The sequence below is a fragment of the Uloborus diversus genome, chromosome 1 (assembly GCF_026930045.1).
Source record: "Uloborus diversus isolate 005 chromosome 1, Udiv.v.3.1, whole genome shotgun sequence".
NCBI classification, from domain to species: Eukaryota; Metazoa; Arthropoda; class Arachnida; order Araneae; family Uloboridae; genus Uloborus; species Uloborus diversus.
Genome location: NC_072731.1, coordinates 210,330,343 through 210,349,779, shown reverse-complemented (window position 1 = coordinate 210,349,779; position 19,437 = coordinate 210,330,343). Strand labels below are relative to the sequence as shown.

Below are 19,437 nucleotides of genomic sequence, written 5' to 3'. Positions count from 1 at the left end.
ACTTCCTCTGCGATAGTCTTACACAGGCTTTCCAATGGTATCGACTTCAAAACGGCTCGGCAATTCTATGGCATTTTTGGTTTGAAATTAGAATAGAAAGAGAACAAATTTGAGTTTTTGGGAAAACGCTCCCACCTCAGTCATGACCTAGGTACTTGTAACCGAAATATGGAACTACTGGAGCTTTCCATCTATCCAAGAGATGACCGACCCCCCCCCCCCCCGCCCTAAGACTTTTATTTATAGTGAGGAGTTCCAATATGCAGTTTTGCGCAAAGCACATAAAATTCAAAACTATGTCGTATGGAACAGTTTCCGAAGCTTTTGCAATTGTAGATTTTAATTTGATCATAGAAGAAAATTGTTTTCTGTGCGTAAAAATCTTTCACATGACGACAGTGGCGCACACAAGGGAGGAGTCCAATGGGTCCGAACATATTCCATAGGGCTTGCTATTTTTAGCCGATTAATTACGATTCTATGTTTTTTGTACGTAGAATAATTTCAAACAAAGACAATTCTAATAAGTAAAAAAATAAAATCCTCTTGTTTAAAGATTTAAAAAAATATTGTGCATTTTTGCTACAACGAATTGTATATAAGAAGCAGAATGATGATTATAAATGAATACACTGTAATAACTATGTTTTTAGTTTGGTAATTACAGATTAAAATGACATTCGGTGAACTTGAATCCATTTTTTACTTCCTTTTACAAAAAAGGAAGTATTGTATTCGCGAAAAAATTTTCACTCAAAAATCGGCCTTAATTTCCATTTTTCTCACCCCCGAATGAATGTTGAGCTCTTTTTTCGACACGACCACACGTGGATATATGCCTAGGAACGTACAGACACCAGAAATATCCATTTTGACGACCCCCGAGTTAATTACAACGAATTTTCTCGTGACGTCCGTATGTACGTATGTATGTGCGTATGTGTGTACGTGTGTATGTATTTCGCATAACTCAAAAACAGGATGTCCTAGAAAGTTGAAATTTGGTACGTGGACTCCTAGTGGGGTCTAGTTGTGCACCTTCAATTTTGGTTGCATTCGGATGTTCCTAAAGGGGTCTTTTGCCCTTTTTTAGGGGGAAATCATTGTTAATTTTGATGTGAACTCAAGTTGTGTTATAATTTGTCGGACACTTGCCAATATATCACCAGTCTTTTGGTCGCCAAGTTTTGTCGCCAACTTGGCGACAAATTTGGATTTTTTTTTTTTTTAATTTGGTTTCAGTTTGGCCATTGTTGGTGATATTTAGAGAGTAAACAATTGAATCACATTAAAATTGCCAATAATGGGGAAATGACATTAAATTGGAGTAAAAGGAAGTCATGTGATGCACACATCAGCTCGTTAATTATGAAGTAAAAGTCTAAATTGTTTTGCTTTTTGGTTATTTATTTAAGTACATTTCATAAAATGAGGCTAATTTTTTTAATTCAATAGTTCATTTTTTATTATTTTTCGTTCTCGGGAATCGATAAAAGTCAAGTCAATATGATTGACGTCGTGTTGGAGTGTGAGAATGAGGTTTCAACGTTGGACTTCCCCCACCCTTTGCAAAATTCCTGTGTGCGCCACTGCATGACGACCCTTCAATGATTTTTTCCCACAGAGAGCAAATTCCATTTAACATCTATATTCTGTTTTGGAAATCCGTCTTCTAGGAACATTGAACATGAACCTCTGAGACCTGCTGAAAGTGATTTAGTTCACCTCTTAAAAGTTCGTTGTGAGTATCTTGTCAATGCTGAAGTCTCGAATACGCTAAAAAAAAAATCACTAATCACTTTACAGAAAAAAATACTGGCAAAAGGTGTGCCAGCATATTTTACTGGCAAAAGGTGTGCCAGCATATTTTACTGTCATATTTACAGCAAATTTATTTTTCAGTTTTAACAGCAAATTCGCTGATTTTACAGTAGTTTTTTTATGCCTGTACTTTCAACTGAAAGTTATCAATTTTTCTTTTGCACGGATAGACATCTTAAATGAAAAGGCAATACAATATGTTTATTTTTATTATCAACTAGCTGCGTCGCCCGGCTTTGCACGGTCTACCTCGAAAATAAAAGTTATGTAAAGTGACGCGTGTTCAACAATCAGGCTTCAATTAGAGGAAAAAAATCGATAACATTTCCCGTCAAAATAATCATTCTTAAAGAAAGAAAAGGCAATTATAAAAACTCCCGAACAAATTAAACGCAACTTTCCTAATTAACTTCTGCTGGCAGTGCAAAAAAAAAAAAAAAAAGAAGAAGAAGAAGACGATAAATCGCCAAATAATAATCAAAAAAGGCAATTTTTTACCACAAAACAAAAAAAAAAAAATTATTTAGTCACAGTCGAGGGGGAAAAAAAAGTGGTAACCTTCTGAATAGTTTTATTCATGCTAATTTAAAATGAGATCGTACAAGCGATAATTTTCTGATGCGAAAATGCTGTTCCATATTACGCTTAAAAATGCTTTCATGATTAATTTGTGCAGGTTAAAGTGCTTTTACATTTAAAATGAAACGTCAATGACGAAAAAACTTGTAAATATTGATTAAATCGAAGTTCCTTCCCGGGTTGCTATTTGGTTAAGCAAAAGAATCACTCAGAGAGTTCTTTGATAACCTATTTATAGCTCAATGACAATAAATTTTAGTCAAATGAATATCTTACCTAGACTTTATTCAATCCTCGAAACGAAGTTCTTCCTAGTAATCAGAAATAATTTTCTCTCCTTTAAGGAAAATGGGATTCTATAAACGTTTCTAGTAACGATACAGCTCCGACGAATTTGTATCGTCATTCGAAATATTTGTGAAAGCCCATTTCATTGAGATTTCTAGTAAACTGGCAGTTTTTTTTTTTTTTTTTCTTTTTTGCCTTTACGACAGCTGTTCCCAACCCATGGGCCGCGGCCCACAAGTGGGCCGAGAACAGCATGTTACTAAGCCGTGGACACTGGTCGAAAATCAAAACCATCTTGGGACCTTCATTTCCGCGTGTTTTGCGAAAATTCACTTATTAGATGTACCGTCACTCTTACTCAAGAGCTGCTTGCTCTTCCTGGCTCATAGCCGATAAGGAACTTTAAGATTAAGATTTTTTATATTTTTTAGGAACTTTCCTCCATAATTAAAGATGAAATCTAATACATCAAAAACTCTTTTAAAGAAAATTGCCAAAGAAACTAATATTAGCTTCAAGCTTCAAGTTAGAAATTCTCTTCCTTTTTGAACTGGCATGACTAACCAGTGAATTGAGATACTTGAGGGACTTTTCGACAACCTAACTACGAGGGTTATTTTTTTTTTTTTTTTTCAAGGTCCAATCGATGGCGAAATGAAGACCACAAAGACAATGGAAACTCTTTTATTTGGAATATGTACATACACCTTCCAACTACTTCTCGAAGTAGTCGCCGCTCCGATTAAGACATTTGTCGCAGCGTGGTACCAATTTTTCGATACCCTCGTCATAGAAGGCAGCCGCCTAAGCCTTCAACCAATTCTGTACGCTGATCTGCAGCTCGGCGTCGGAGCCAAACGTCTGTCCTCCTAGCGTTTCACGTGATCAAAGAGATGGTAATCGGAAGACGTGCCAAGTCAGGGCTATATGGGGGATGGTCAAACACTGTCCAGCGAAACTGCTACAGAAGGTTTTTGGTTAAAGCAGCAGTGTGTGAGCATGCATTATCGTGCAGAAGGACAATGCCTGAGAACAACATTCCTCTACGTTTGTTCTGAGTCGCCCCTTTTTTTCAGCTTTCAGAAATCGAATTACAGCACGCACTTCACACTTGTCGGGAGATGCCATTGTTCAAAGCATGTTCCCTCGTTCACTACGTGCTCCGAAATAACCAGTGACCTGATGCACTACACAATCTTACTCCAGAGACTACACAACAAATCTATCCACAGCATGATCGGCTTAACTTTCTGGTTTTCATTCTGCGATTGACGATCGATCGGACCTTGAAAAAAAAAAAAAATCCTCGTATTTGAGTGAGACTTTTAATTGTAGTTTTTTAAAACATAACGTAGAAAAACATTGAATGTTGCGAGTTATTTGATAGTGAAACTATCTAGCTTCAATCCATATGTCAACTTCCTCGTAGAAGAAAAACAGCGTCGAAAATCCCATGTAGCCTTAACTTTGATGACTTTTACACTTAAGGACAGTTATATGAGGGGCGTGCACGGGGGGGGGGGGAGAAGGGACACCTGTTCGCTTGCGCCCGACCCTGAAGGGGGCCCAATGTTTTTAAAACTAGGGGTGAAATATGAAATATAGGGGGTAAACAATATGGAAGGGGCTCGGAAAAGTCATTTGTGACGGGCCCCAAAATTTCTGTGCACTCCCCTGCAGATACCCCTCCCCCCTTCGAAAGTAAATTCTGGCTGTGCAAGTAATATATAGTAGTTAGTAGACCTCAATGGTGTTTTCTACAAAACTGGTGGCCAGGGACGTGCATGGGGGGGGGGGGAGCCAAATGTTTACGGGATGCATTGTAAAGTTAAGACAAAATAACGAAAAATTTGGTTGAGGAAGTTTGGATTGTCCTTTGGAGGGGAGGGTGCTTGAATTATTTGAGAAATCACACGTATGTTTTTTCATGACGGCCATTGGCCACCATTATATGCTGCCTATTTAAGCTTTTATAACAAATTAAAGTAATAGAAGACCAATACTTTGACCCTCTTATTTTTTGGGCTGAAAATTTCTTCTTTTCAAGCATACAATTGAAGTAAGCAGTTCTGTTCTCTTTCTAGAGCACAGTGACACTCGTAAACCTATTTTAAAGGAATTAAAAACATTTCAAACGTCCGAATCCAAGAGCCCCACATTAAAACTTTTTTCTCACCTTCTTCGCGCATAGTTCAAAGACTTCTACGAAAGTGTTGAAGAGCCCCATTAAAGGAACTTCAGAAACTCTTTAATGAGATCTGGCTTAATGAGAAAAAAGAGGAACACTTTCTAAGAGCAGAAAGAATGCGCTCCCTCGAAAGAGGTGAAAATTTTAATTATTGTTGAAAGATAACGCTGAGCAGGCGAGACGCACGTCGAGTAATTGGTGTCGACATTAACTCTCTTTAATTTAGTGAAAGTGAAGAAGACAGCGCTATGAGTTGATGCTCGGCATTGTTGTCTGTAGGAACAGAAGCATTTTTTTTCGTCGCTTAAGACAAGAAACAGTGGTAACTCTTGGATAGGAATCCGTACATTGAAAATGATTCATTTCCCTATTGCTAACAAGGAAACGTTTTTGGACTAAACGCCTTGGAATTTGACACTGGTGTTAATAGATGACTCACAATAACTACAGCGAAAAAATAGCACATGAAATGCAGAGGAAAATTGGAAACAAAAAACAATAGAAAGCTACATTTTTATGAACAGATAAAAACCTTAATTCGCGAGGAAACATAAAACAAGAAGTTCCGTCTAAAGCTAAACGAGTCTACTTTCCTGTATATCAGCATCGATTTTCCTGCATCAGATCAATACTCTTTCAGTTAGCAGTGACTACATGCTATTTCAAACATATCTTTTTGGTATTTAAAACTGATTGATTTTTTCAAACAAAACATGCCTCTTTAAGTTTAAAAAAAAGAATTCTTGATAATATAGAATTTATATAAAGCTGATTTTTTTTTTTTTTTTTTTTTTTTTTTCCAAATTGTTGGGCTTTGTCTTTCAGTAAATTTAACCATTAAAACACTTAGGAACAATTTAAATTCAGAAATTTTGTTTATCTTTAAATGTGCAATTTTAGGAGAGAAAAGCAAATTGAAGAAGAGCATTAAATAAAGAAAAAGAAAGAAAGGGACAAAAAAAAACATTTCACTCAGCGTAAAATTTCAAATTTGAAGAGGAAAAAGTAATCGTTTTGCAGCTCATTCTTAAGGGTCAAAGAATATTTCCTAGAATTAAATTTACTTTCTTTTATTCTATTGCAAAAATTTGAAAAATACAATATAAAGCTTTTGAATGATTTTTTTTTTTAAATTCTATCTAAATAAATAGTTTCTATCAAAAACAAATCTTTTTGCAGGTTTTTCTTTTCTTTCTTGTAAAAAATAAAACAATTAGAACTTTCGTTCTTTTTTTTCCGTAGGCAAAAAAAAATAAATAAATAAATAAATAAATAAATAAATAAAATAAAATAAACTGAAGCTTTAGAATTTCAAAAGAAAAAACGCCTGAACCATCATTTTTTTCACAAAACCATTTGCGCTTTGAATGTACTTCTCTTTGATTGAATCAATTTATCTCAAATTTGCGTCAACGTTAAGCGAAGAGGAATATTTTTATCAATAACTTATTTTCGTTTTCCGCAATAAAAGAAAAAGGAAAAAAAAGACATCCAGAGCATCTGCAGTTTTTGCGATTTTTTAGCGTAAAAAAAACAATACTTTAATTGATTTTTTAAATCAAGATGTTTGAATTTCTCCCATAGACGCTTATGCTAGAAATATTTTAAAATTATTTTTTAAATATTTTTGATCCTACCAAATCAAAAAACTTTTTTGGTTACACATTTTGCGTCAAAAGCTCTTTCAAATAAAGTTTATAAAGCAAATCTGCTTCTGAGTTCAAGTTCTATATACGCCTGTAATTTCTCAGTAGGCGATGATGTTAATATTCTTTTTTTAACTACTCAAAAATGAACGAAAAATTGTTCACATAAAAACAACTATGGGGATGATATGTCCTGGTCGAGAACTTTGGACCAAAAAAAGTTTGTTCGAATTCAATTATCCCGTCAAACGTTATTGAGGGGGAAGGAGAATAGAAAGTCAGGTACAACTTTTCTTCATTTCACATCCTGTTTTCCAGTTGACAGAAACTAGTCTAGTCTGTTTAGTTAACATTATGTAATTTTATTAACATTAATATGAAAATTGGCTGAAAGGAATTGTATGAAATTTTGAAATTATTTTTGGAAAATCATGAAAGAGGAGAAAAATCGCATCTCAGAAATAAACATTAACTATTTCTAAAGTGAAAAAAAGAAAAAAGTGACAAAGGAATTTGTAGAATTAAAAAAAATCATTCATCGGCCGGAGCCGATTAATCGGCCGATTATCAAAAACCGATTAATCGGTAATCGGTAATTGACCAATTTGCTTATCGGTGCATCACTATTTTCCTTACAGCTTTTACTCTTCATTTATGACAACAATTTCCGGAAACTCGATGAGGAGTAAATTATCTCCCTCTTTGAAAACCTTGACAACACTGATTAGGGGCCCGAGAAGGGTACGCAACCTTTTGGTAACATAAAAGTAGGCAAAGATTAAGCGTTTCATTTCCATCTTTTACTCTTTATTTATGAAAACAATTTTCGGAAACTCGATGAGGGTAAATCGCTCATTTTTAAGCACCTTTCAACCCCTGGCAACCATTGGTGCTCCCATAGGGTCTACTCCATATACGCCTAATGCTCTCAAACAGTTTTTAGAATTATAGCGTATACCCTCAAGCTTCATAAATTTTCATTTATAATTCAGAATCTATCATCACATTTTTAAATTTTCCTAAGGCAAAAATAATATTTTCATGTTAAACCACATTTTCCCACAAGTAACCTTTTTTTTTCTTTAAATTTCTTAACCTTGTTAAACGCCTTTTGAACGCCTCATAATCGCATACACATTGTGCGTAATGGATTACTGGGAGTATGCAGTCAGAAAAATTGATGGGAACATCACTGCTGTCAACCCTGATTGGTTCACGTGAAAGAGGTAGAAATTCTTACTTTCGCGTTTATTTACAACTTTTACTCTTCATCTATAGTAACAATATCTAGAAACTCGATAAGTTTAGGGCAAGTGGGATCTTAGAGTATATGTCTAGATGATCAAATAAACATACTAATCGTGTTTTTTCATTAGATTTCTAAAAAATTATTGACGCACCTCTGAAAGGCTTGATATGAAAGGTTAAAGTTTCCTTTAAAAAATGACTAAACGATCGGGTTTTTTCGCCTTATTTTAAAACATTTAACTACTTCATTCACGCAGTAAAAAGTTTCATCGCTCCACACCAAGAGAGCGTTCCAAAGTAAATTTCTGTTTTGTCCTGTGATATTTCCCCACATTCTGCTTTCCTCTGATGTTTTTAAAACGCAGTGTGTGAAGCTTGACCATCTGTGAATTACTCAGCTGTGGAATGCCAGAACGTAAATATCACTCTGCCTTACTAATTTTGGAACTAGCCGAAAGTAGGGCGTCCACGAGAATAGAAGAAATCAGGAAGGGATAAGCAGAACATAAAAGTTTGAGAACGTATCACGTATGCACTAGACAAACCTTCAATTCTGTAATCAGTTTTTTTTCCCCTTTTTTTCGATATTTCTTCTCAAAAATAACTTTCTGATTCAAAAAATCAATCGCAGGACGATACCAATTTTTTTCATAATATAACTACGAAATGTGGGCCTTGTTCTTCCGGCAATGCTACGTTTTCGTGGAAAGAAAAAAAAAATGAGGAATTTAAAACGTATTTAAAAATTATTTCTGTTTAAAAACACTGAAATAAACAAGCCGAATAGTATACTTTTCTACACATAGAGGGCAGCACACGTTTGCTGGTTTATTAAACGAGAGAGAAATTCTATTCGCATGGATTTGGGCGGTAAATTATTAAGAAATTAATGACCTCTGCAATTATCAGGGATGCCGGGTGCCCACGCAGGCCCGACGAGAGGCCATACTAGCCTAGTCGGAAACAAGGGGCCCGGGCTTTGGGGGGGGGGGCGACACTGAAGAAAAAAAAGAAAGAAGTGAAGAGAAGAAAAAGGGGGGGGGACTCTGAAAAAGAGAAAACGTAAAGATTAAGTTAAATTTACTGTTTTGATATTTACTGTTATGACACTTAAAATAGAGTTAATAGTTTTCAAGTAAGCAGTTTTGATTTTCTTTCATTACCCACTTTTTTTTTCTTTTTTTCTCAATTCTTTTCTTTTCTTCTTCTTTACCCCCTTTTTTCTCCTTTCCATCCTTTCCTTTTCTTTTTCTTTTTTTTGGGGATGCGGGAGGGGCTCAGTGACATAACTGACTAGGGGCCCGCCTTGGCTCTTTGCGGCCCTGTGCCCACAAGGGAGAGCGGGACAGGGGAGCGTCTCAGAGGTGTGTGGGGGGAGGGGGTTGCAAACGAATTGTATTTCAAACAAATATCGGGATAGAATTTGAGAATTTCAATTCTTGTGGATACTATCCTTCTATCAATAATTTGATCAAATACATAAAGATAGGGACGTAGCCAAGAAAGGAGAAGGGAGCGAGGTCCCCAAATCTTATCCATTCATTTTTCACGCATCCAAAAAGCCGAGGAGCGCGTTTTTGAAACTTTGATTTTGAAAGAACTTCGGAATGCCGGGTAAGAGTTCCCGAACATCATCCCTTCCCTTATCGCCTATCTTCATCAAAGATGGCACAAAATTACGTATTTAGGATTTTTAATTTCGGGGGAGAGATCCCGAGAACTCTTCCCCTCATATTTTTGAAAGAAGGGCAAGATAACGTTTTTAAGACTTCAATTTCAAAAATCTTCAAAACAAATAAACATCAATTAAAAAATCTAGGGCCTTTCGGGGGTACAGTGAATGCATTATAATGCACTAAAATTAAATGTAAAAAAGGGCACTTTTACATTATGAAGTAGGCCCTACCCTACATAGCCTGCATCACATCTTAGATCATTGCGACATAGATGAAGCAAGTGGGAGTGGTTGTTGAGGCAGGAATCTTCGGGGGGGGGGGGAGTAAGGGGAGACCACGTGACTGCAACCTTTCACGGAAGACCTTTCGCCAGAGCTACACTAATTCTCGTAGGGATTTCAATAGTCGTCAGTTTTATTTTTTTACCTTCTCCCTTAAGTGTTTTCGCACATTTTTTTTCCCTGTCACCCGCAAGCGCATAGTTTACTGATGAATGAATGAATTTATTTATTTTATTTATTTATTTATTTATTTTATTTATTTATTTATTTATTTATTTATTTATTTTTAATTTAATTTTTTTTTTCAATTTCTGCAGTAAGTTCTTGAGTTATGCCGCTTTAAAAATGGCTCTAAAAGTTGCACTCATTGTACAATAGAGTTAGTATTTTACACACGTTTTCTAAACAAAGTAAATAACAGCAAAGTAGAGTTCTTTACGATGAGTGGAAATTTCTTTATTCTTTTTCTCTTTCCTTTTACAGTGCAAGATAGTTTTTTTTTTTCTTTTCACTAATTCATTTACTATTTCATGCCTCATATATTATGAATATATAAATATATATGTATATATATTTGTACTGTTTTTGTTTCTAGCAGCTTTGCGCTCGCATTACAGTACACTTTAGTATTTATTCTTTCGTTTTTTTCAATGTCTTTGAATTTATATTTAAAATATGTTCTTAAAAAGTATCTCATGTTGTATGTATATATATATAGGCTAAAAAAAAAGGTTCGTTTAACTCAGAAGTATGTGTCTGCAATGTTTTACAAATTTTTGTTCTTCTAAGGTTATTGTTGATACACATAATTTCACTGAAGTTTCGTAATTTATAAGATCTAATTTTCATTAATTACTCTTCAGTATTTTTTGCCAGTGCTCTCTCATTTATAAGTTTTAGGAACGTGTAAAAACAAATAAAAAGAAAACTTAAAAGAAAACGTAAAAAGAAAACTTGGTTCATGAAAAATGACAGCTAGCAGATGTGCCATTTATCAGTAATCACAAAGGCACAGTTATTTTCCGAGGGGAAGAGCATCAGAGGTGCAGCAAAGGGGGGGGGGGTGAACACATCCCCCAGAGTCATCGGTTTTAACATAAATGCAAACTCTAATGCAGTAGTGTATGCATATGAAAGGGTTGTTTTGATCAACAAAAATAAACCTTCAGCAGAAGGTATTTTTGAACCAAAAATCCACTTCAGAAGGTACATTTCATCAAAAAAAAAACCTAGAGAAGGTATTTTTGGCGGGCGCTAGTAAATATCGTGTATTTGAAAAATTCGAACAAAAGAGTTAGTAAATACGAATTTCATGTTTTATTTTCGGATACTAAACAAAAGCTAGAGAATTAGAGAGAGTGGCGCACACTAGGGGAGGGTCCAGGGGGTTCGGACCGCTCCCACGACTCTTGAGTTTTTTTATTTGAATATAATCTTATGCATGGGCGCCCATATGCAAAATTGTAAGGGGGGGGGGCTCAGATATTTTAACCATAACTTAGTAGGATATTTTCCCTATGGAAATCGGTTTCAGGACAGATTAGAATCATTAGAATTTGACATTTTTAATTACTTATTCATTAATGGCTGGAGAAGAAATGTTTTCCCATTTTTTGCAAAGAAAAAGTACTAAATGCAAGGAGATTCTAATTTCTAAGGAGGACAAGAGCCCCCCTTGCCCCCCTATATGGGCGGCCTTGATCTTATGTATGTAGTACGTAAAATAATTCCAAGCAAAGGTAACAAAAATTTTAGATAAAATATAAATGAAAAAAATAAATTTTAATTTCTTTCTTTTTTCCCCTACAAAATTGAACTGTACGTGAAAATAAATTGATCTAGAATGCTGATTAGGCTTAACTGTTTTTATTTTTACCTATGATAAAAGTAAATATTCATTTGTGTGCTTTCTGGTAATTTAATTAAGTATTTGCTATCCATAAATTTATTTCAGTAACTAATGCTAAGCATATACTAAATATTTTTTTTTAATGTTTTTTGTTCTTGACAACCGATAAAATCAAAAGAATATATTTAGATGCGTGTTGGAGTACAATATGAAAATGGTGGACCTTCAAACCTGGACCCCCCCCCCCTTTGCAAAATTCCTGTGTGCGCCACTGAGAAAATTAACCAACTAACTTTACATCATTGCATGCTTCAGTACAAAAACAAAAATGATCTAGCATAATACACATGCAGAGTTATGTATTACATATTAATAATCAAATGCTTGGACACCAACAACACACAAACAGTGCAGAACCATAAGCCCTTGAAAATGACCATCAGCTGTAACCCCATGAGGGTTTCTAAATTTTTTTTTCTATAATTATAACGAAAAAGATTTAAAACGTTATAAACACAAAACGACCGTGCTCAAAAACATTAGTAAAACAAAAAAGTTGAAAAGAATGAAACTAGAAAATGAAATTCGTGATAAAATTTCGTGTGAATCAATGAGGTAAGAGTAAGAAAATGTAAATTGTGATTAACATAAAGCAAAATCATACTGTTTTTTAGATTCTGTAATAACACATAAAATGAATATAAAATAATTTGGTGTCATTCAAATAATACGCTTTGTCAAGCGAAAACGAATAAGTATGTATTCCTCCTCAATTTGAATTTGAGCTATATGGCTACCATCCAAGCGTTGCAGAGATAGTGCAGTAAAACCTTCATAAACCAGAAATAGTTGTGAAAAAGCAAGAGTACGAAATTCGTATTTCTGTAATGTTCTTTTCTTCAATTGTGTCTCATATTTACGGTTAAATTTACGGTCTTAAAAATGGTCATTTTAAGATTTTTTACAAATGTATCTATTAAAATAATAATGATAATGATTAAATGGGGCCTTATTTACACTTTCAGAAATACAACTCTCAGTTTAAAGGATTCTTCAATCGTAAGCAAGTTTCGTCATTTTTGACGATTTTTTCACGCTAATAGGTCAGAAACTCATAGCTAAATCTCGCAAAATGTTCACCAATTTTTTGAAAAGTTTACTTCGAGTCGAAGCATTTTTTACGAAATTTTCTTAGGATTTGAACATGTGTTTCTGAGTGCATAACGTGTAAGAAATACACAGGTATCACGCGAAACGTTTAATGTGTTCAGTAAACAGAAGAATAAAGTAATATTTCAATTAAATTTTAATGCCTTAAAACGTTCTGTATGCATTTCAGATCACCTGTTGATAGTTCTGCTGAACAAATTTGCGTCTCGTCTCCAAGAAACTTGTTTACCTCCCGAGTAATAGAAAAAAAAAATCTTTGTATTTGGGTGATTTTCACGAATGCCGCAATAAACAAATTTTCCCAGTAAGTATCAAATTGATTGATATGCTTGTTTGTTACCTTAATTTGGCTTGCATTGGTTAAAGGGATTTTAATTTATTCTGATCTACCAGTTTAGAGAATAGAAAGGCACCTATTTGTGCAATTTTCTGCTCGTAAAAGGATGTTAAGTTTTGTCTGTTAAATTTGTAGATAATGCAACGAATCTTAAGATGATATTTCTGGCGTTTGAAGGTTCTAGTGCGAGTTTTGTGTGTGTTCCTTCTGAGGGCATACCTTTTTCAAGGGCCTCGATCTGCTCATTGGCAAACGAGGTTCTATTGCGTTGCAGCTTACGTTTCAGACGCATGCGCATCTGGGAATCCTCGTCCGCCGAAGAATTGTTCTCCGAATTGCCGTCAGAAGTCGCCTCGTTACCACCTATAAAAGAAAAAAATACAATGAATCACCCACCAGAAATTGCTCTATAACGTTATCTTTAACTCTACATTTATTCGAAAAATATTTGTTGTTGCCAAATTCACCCGTTTTATGATTCGTTTCTCCGCTTTTCTTGCCAAGTAAAATTTTCATTTATTACTTTGCCCCGAAACGCCAGTAAACTTTTGAACTTAGAAATAGGCTCTTCTCTCCCGAGTTTTTTAACAATTGGTGCTTGTTTGTGGTACTTTCGTAACACATCGGCTCTTTTTAAGTAAAACAAAGTCTGCCAGGCTTTCAAATACATGAACTCAGGAACGATACACACTTCTCTCAACCATCCGTTTTTCCAGAAACGGACTCTTGATCCATATTTCAAAAGTTGGGGCAAACCTAACCTGGCAGATTCGTAATGCTGTGGTTTGGCTGTGTCTAGCTTTAAAATTGCTGCCAATGTAAGTTTCCCAAAATATAGTCTCCTCACCTGCGTTTACTTTCTGGCGTCATACATTGATATTCTGGGTATGAAGTTTGGTATCTTCGGATTTAAGGACGTATACGGCTGCCCTGAGTATTTTAGACGGTTTTAAAAATCCCTCACAATTTGCATAACTGCGTGTAATTACACAGATATAAGTGTAATTATGATTTTATATTATTTGAGTAGATGTATATTTTGATACTTACGGTAATTTATTAGTATGACACAACGTAAAAATAGTACATAAATGCATTCACGCTGTCATGGATGGTTGGAAATATCGATGGATATGAAGTAATACATCTAGACCAAGGACGGATACAAGGGGGGGCAATGGGGGCGACAGCCCCCTCCGTGAGCGAGATACAGGAACCTTCCTTAGGTATATTTTCGATACTTAAGTTCCAAAAACGGCAAATTTACATAATCTTCGTTGGTGTTAGGGGAAAGAGAGCTCTTTTCCCGAATTCTCACGGAATTTAAGTTTTGAAAACGCTATTTTAGTCCATCTCTTATTGCTCTGGAGATAGAGACCAGAACTTTCTGCAGGAGTTTTTTTCGAAATTGGAGTTCCAAAAACTCAATTTTAGACGATCTTAGATGTTAGAGAAAGGTTCAAGGGCTTCTCATAAATATTTTTTCAAAGATATACAACTGTAGGACAGCTTTTATTGCGCAAAGGAAAGCGAAGGGGTTCAATACACTCCTTCGAAAATGTTTAGAAATTAAAGTGTCAAAGAGTAAACAGTAAAAAATCGTCAACTCCTTGAACATTTCCTGGATCCGCTCTTGATCTAGACAGCAGGCCCGTCATTTCGCATGTTTCCAGGGGGGAGGGGGGTACGCACTTAATGCTATTTTACCAAAAAACAACGAAAACTCACGACCACATTTAGTTTTCCATGACAGGGAAAGGACAATTAACCAATTAACCAATTGCCCACCTGACTCCACAAAATAACAGGCCTTCCAGACAGTACACCCAACCACACACACAACGAGAAAGAAAGAAAGCGAGAAGACCATATGTGCGAAGTTTCACTTCAAGAAACCCTATGCAGTTAAATGTCGCACACATGGTTACTTAAAAGCAAAAATTTTCCCAGTATACTTTTAAAAAAATCAACAGTTTCGTAGCTCAGAAATGTGAGTACAGCACCATGTATAAGACATTGGGGTAAAATTTATATTACAGCAAAAATGTGTCGAAGACACGTTAAAGTATTTTCGTCGCCTTTTTAGCAGAAGAAAAAAGGAAACATCTTGTTTTCAAGTTTCAATTTTATCAGTCACATTGTTCAATTTTATCTTTATTCATTTATTTATTTTTGCATATACTTTTCACTATCTCAACTTGTAAATGCATTCTGAGACCAGAAGTTTTTGTATTCATTGTCCATACATAATAGTGTATTTGCACTTCGAGGTTAATCACGCATTTCTGGGAATAGCCCTGACACATACCTGGCATGTTTTCACAAGTTTTAGAAGGAACTCCAAGCTCCAAGAACAGAAGTTCTATTGTGAGAAAAAGTGCATCAATGCCTCTTAATCCTCAGAGAATTGCTGTCTTCCATTTCAACACACCAAATGCAATTCATGGGAAAAAGTCCATTTTACGGGCATTTGTCCTTTTTCTTTAGCAGCATTAGAGAAACTCCAGCTGACAAGTGGAACAAAAGAGGACCACTGAGAGTGAGTTAGACTTAAAACAAGTTGCAAATTGAGAAAGAAAAGGGTGAAATGAACCCCGCCTCTTCCTGTTCACTTCATTTTGTTCTCTCTTCAGAACATTCCATGCGGGGGGTGGACGAGCACGTGTCGAATAACTCATGAGTAGAGTACTCGACTCGGCGTGGGGTTTCTAATTGTCCTTGGATCTACAGCCCTGTATGTTTGGAATCTGTTTTGAGAAGCTTTGAAAATGTGTTAGCAGAAGGAGTTACCCCTCTTATCTGCAGGTTATGCAGACTTCAGAATGGCAAACAACACCATTAATGTCTATTTCCTTTTATGCAGAGTGACATTCACACTAAATTGCTATTTCAGTGCTACTGTTAGTGAAAACTGTTTCAAATGTTACATAGTAGGGGAAGAACCAAAAAGTGCGCAGATAGTTGAGAATCCTGTATCAGTTCTTCACCATCAATAATGAACGTATCCACGCAGTAGCGTAACTAGGGGTTGACAGGAGTGACTCGTCAGGGGCGCAGCAGCCAAAGAGGCGGCATTTCGACTGATTGAAAAAAATTTAAGAGGTTTTTTTTTTTTTTTTTTACTTTTTTTGATTTTGAGAAAAATTTGAGAAATGCTTCAAAATTTAAAAAAAAAAAAAACTCGCAAGAAAAAGAACTAGAGGGGGTATAATCTACTCAGAAGGAACATTGGGCATCATTGAAAACAATTCTAAAAAAGAAAATAAGAAAAAAAATTACAATGCTGCCTCCATTTCTCAAATCAATTAATAAAAATGTTTCAAAAAATATTTTTTTGTGGAGGTCATAATGACCTCCGGTGACTTCTCATGTGGGGGGGGGGCGCTATTTCTTTAGTTCTCCAGGGGCGCTGGACCTCATAGTTACGCTACTGATCCACGGACTCCATCCGTTTCTGGCATAATGTTTTATATCATTCGAAAATAGATATATTTTTTTCTATGAGAATATTTTTTGTTTTTTTGGTTAGAAATAATTTATCTTATTTTTCAGATCATTAAAAAAGAATGTTGTACTAAACATTGAGCATTTTTTACATCTTGTTCTTATTGCTTTCAATCAATGCACCAAAAGTCAGAGATGGAGAGATGCGTCTCGTAATATTCGTGCTGTGTATGGATGAAGAGGATATTATACCCTCGTCCTCGTCGTTGGCATAAGTTTTAAAAGGGAAATTGTGACCTCAGATGCGCATCACGTTCTGGTTACCTAGTTGAGTTCGGGACACGGCTGTTAAATTAACTTTTTCACTAAAATTTGCGTCAAATGGACAAGTAACTGGTAAATAATTTATTATTAGAGTAATTTTTATTGGAGTACAAACTATTAACAAATTAAAATAAAATTTTTAAAAAAGAAGAAAAGAAAAAAAAAACGTCGGAGAATTTGCTGTCAATTTAAAAATTTCCAAATATATGTGCAAGTGGTTTACAATTTATTCAAAGTAAAAAATCTGACTGCTGGGCTCTTAAATGAACTTTTTCACAATTGTTCGCAATGGACAAGAAACTTGGTAAATAGTTGGTGACTATTATTAAAGAATAAACTGAAACAAATAAAAGTAAAAAACATCATAATAATTTAAAAAATAAATAAATAAATAACGGCAGAAACTTGATTGCTAATATTCAAAAAAATTCCAAACATGTGCAAGTGGTTTACAATTTATTTAAAGTATAAAATATGATTTTTTGGTTAAGAGAATAAATAACAATCTGAAAGTTAATTCGTTTGACCTCAATTTTTCCCAGTTAAGAACAACAGGCATTTCGGAGATCAGGGAGGGGTAACCTCTCTTGGATTTCAGGAACATGATTTCATTGTGCATTTGGTGCGTTTTGTTTTTGTTTTTTCCCCCTGTAAAATGTATTATATTTTTTGCCCTCCCCCCCCCTCTGTCTAGAAATTTTTTTGAAATGACTGACCTAAATAATTAGCTCCTTGTAACTCCGAGACATTTTTATTACCACGTGGACTATTCTAAAAGGTGAACTAAAATTTCCTAACCGCAACTGTTTACAACAACAAAAAAAAAAAAAAAAAAAACAGAACAGAAACGAAACTTGTTTCATCTCGAAAAACTTTTCCTCCACTCCAAAAGTGTTCGGCGCTTTCCCTGTGCCTCTGAAAAATGAGTTCCTCCAGTCCATCCGTCGCGAGAGACAAAAGTTGCCCGACCCCGACATCACACCTCACTCATTACGAGCATTCCGAAAGCCATTTCGCCACACCCCTCTCCTTCCCTTTTGTTTTCCGCGATGAGCAATGATCGTCTGCTCCAGACAAAAAGATGATGATGATCATCTCCCACTGCAACCGTCATCATTCCTCGGGTGGGATGCGAGGACATTTGTCATCTGAGGAGTCAGATCGGGAAAAGCGCGCTTATTGCTGAAATAAGTACGTATTAACCTTTGCTGGATTTAAATTTTGTTTTGGGAATGAATGTTTCTTTCAGTTACATTAATTTGCCATTGTAACTATATTCCATTTGGTATACATTGTTAACCACTCCCTCCCTCACTGCACCCGAGCAGTTAAAAATCTTTCGTTCTTTTCTTTTCTATTTTTCTGCCTTTGAGCAATCAAGATTGCTTGAACTTTACCGTGGCTGGTGTCAGCTCCGTTTATTTCCTTTGTGATTGGTAGATAACGGGTTACATAATTCATTACTTTTAATCACTCGAAACGTATGAAATTCATGAGAGCAAAACATTGAGGGGAAATTTTTTTACAGTGTATAACTTTAAATATTAGGATTTCATAGTGTTCCTTTTTTTTTTTTTTTTTTTTTTGATATTTGGAATGAATAAAGAATCTACGAGAGAGAGAGAGAGAGAGAGGAGACTAGAAAATCGCCCGTTAAAGTATGACGGGTGAAAATTGCTACTACATTTGTACGAAGCAATTACCTGATTGGTGATATTTTGATAGTTAAAATTTCATCCCTAACTCCAGTGGAATAACTCTAATTCCAGTGGATGCCCTAAACTCCAGCAGATAGCGTTAATTGTTGACCACTTTTTGTTTCTTCTTTCTCCTGAAATTAGTCTTACCAGAGCCACTTTGTATACATGCCGACGCATCAGCTTAAGTTTAGCCATTTTGGATCGGATTTTTCATTGTTGCGGAGCTAGGGTTACCGGAGTAAAGTTTCGGGTTTTGCCAAATTAGCCAAAAATAATACTTTTTTTTAATAAACAATTCGCGTGCCGCTAATAATTGTTCGCAGTGAGAAATCACCAAACGCGATAACTTGCCAGAAAAGACAACCACTCAAACACGCGCTCCGATCCAAAAATAGCTGAACGGGACCTTAAGTCTTACCAGTATATAACAGTTAAAATACTAAATCCAGTTCAGCCTTGTTAAAATAAAACATTTTCCTGCATGTCAAACATTGCCAAAAAAATATTAAAAAATTATCAGGCTATGGCGCGAGTTTCATTGTTGGTGACAACAGAGACTCGATTAGTGAATTGTCTATTATGTATATGAGGATTGACAGAAATTTTTGCACAATTATAACTTTCTGAAACGCAGGGTAATCAACAGTAGAGCTCAGAAATTGTTAACAATTGAGAACGTTTCAAAAAAAAAAGGAAGAACGAAAACATTATTTTAAAATCTGATTCCAATACTTGGTAGCGAATTAATTTGTTAGAAACAAATTGTTCTTTTCTTTTCTTTTAAAATTTAATTATAATACAAAATCTATTGATAGAAAATCTATTATTAAACATTTCTCCGCCTTCCACCAAAGAAGACGAACACATATCAAAACATGAGCACTGA

General features: G+C 35.2%; 1 protein-coding gene across 1 annotated transcript in view; it reads right to left on the bottom strand.

The window, feature by feature from the left end:
- LOC129224652 (paired box protein Pax-6-like) overlaps positions 1-19,437 on the bottom strand; it is a 43,672-nt gene that overhangs the window by 7,203 nt on the left and 17,032 nt on the right. The window contains exon 4 of the mRNA XM_054859163.1: positions 13,303-13,446. Coding sequence (XP_054715138.1) covers positions 13,303-13,446 — 144 coding nt within the window. The remainder of the gene's footprint in view (positions 1-13,302; positions 13,447-19,437) is intronic.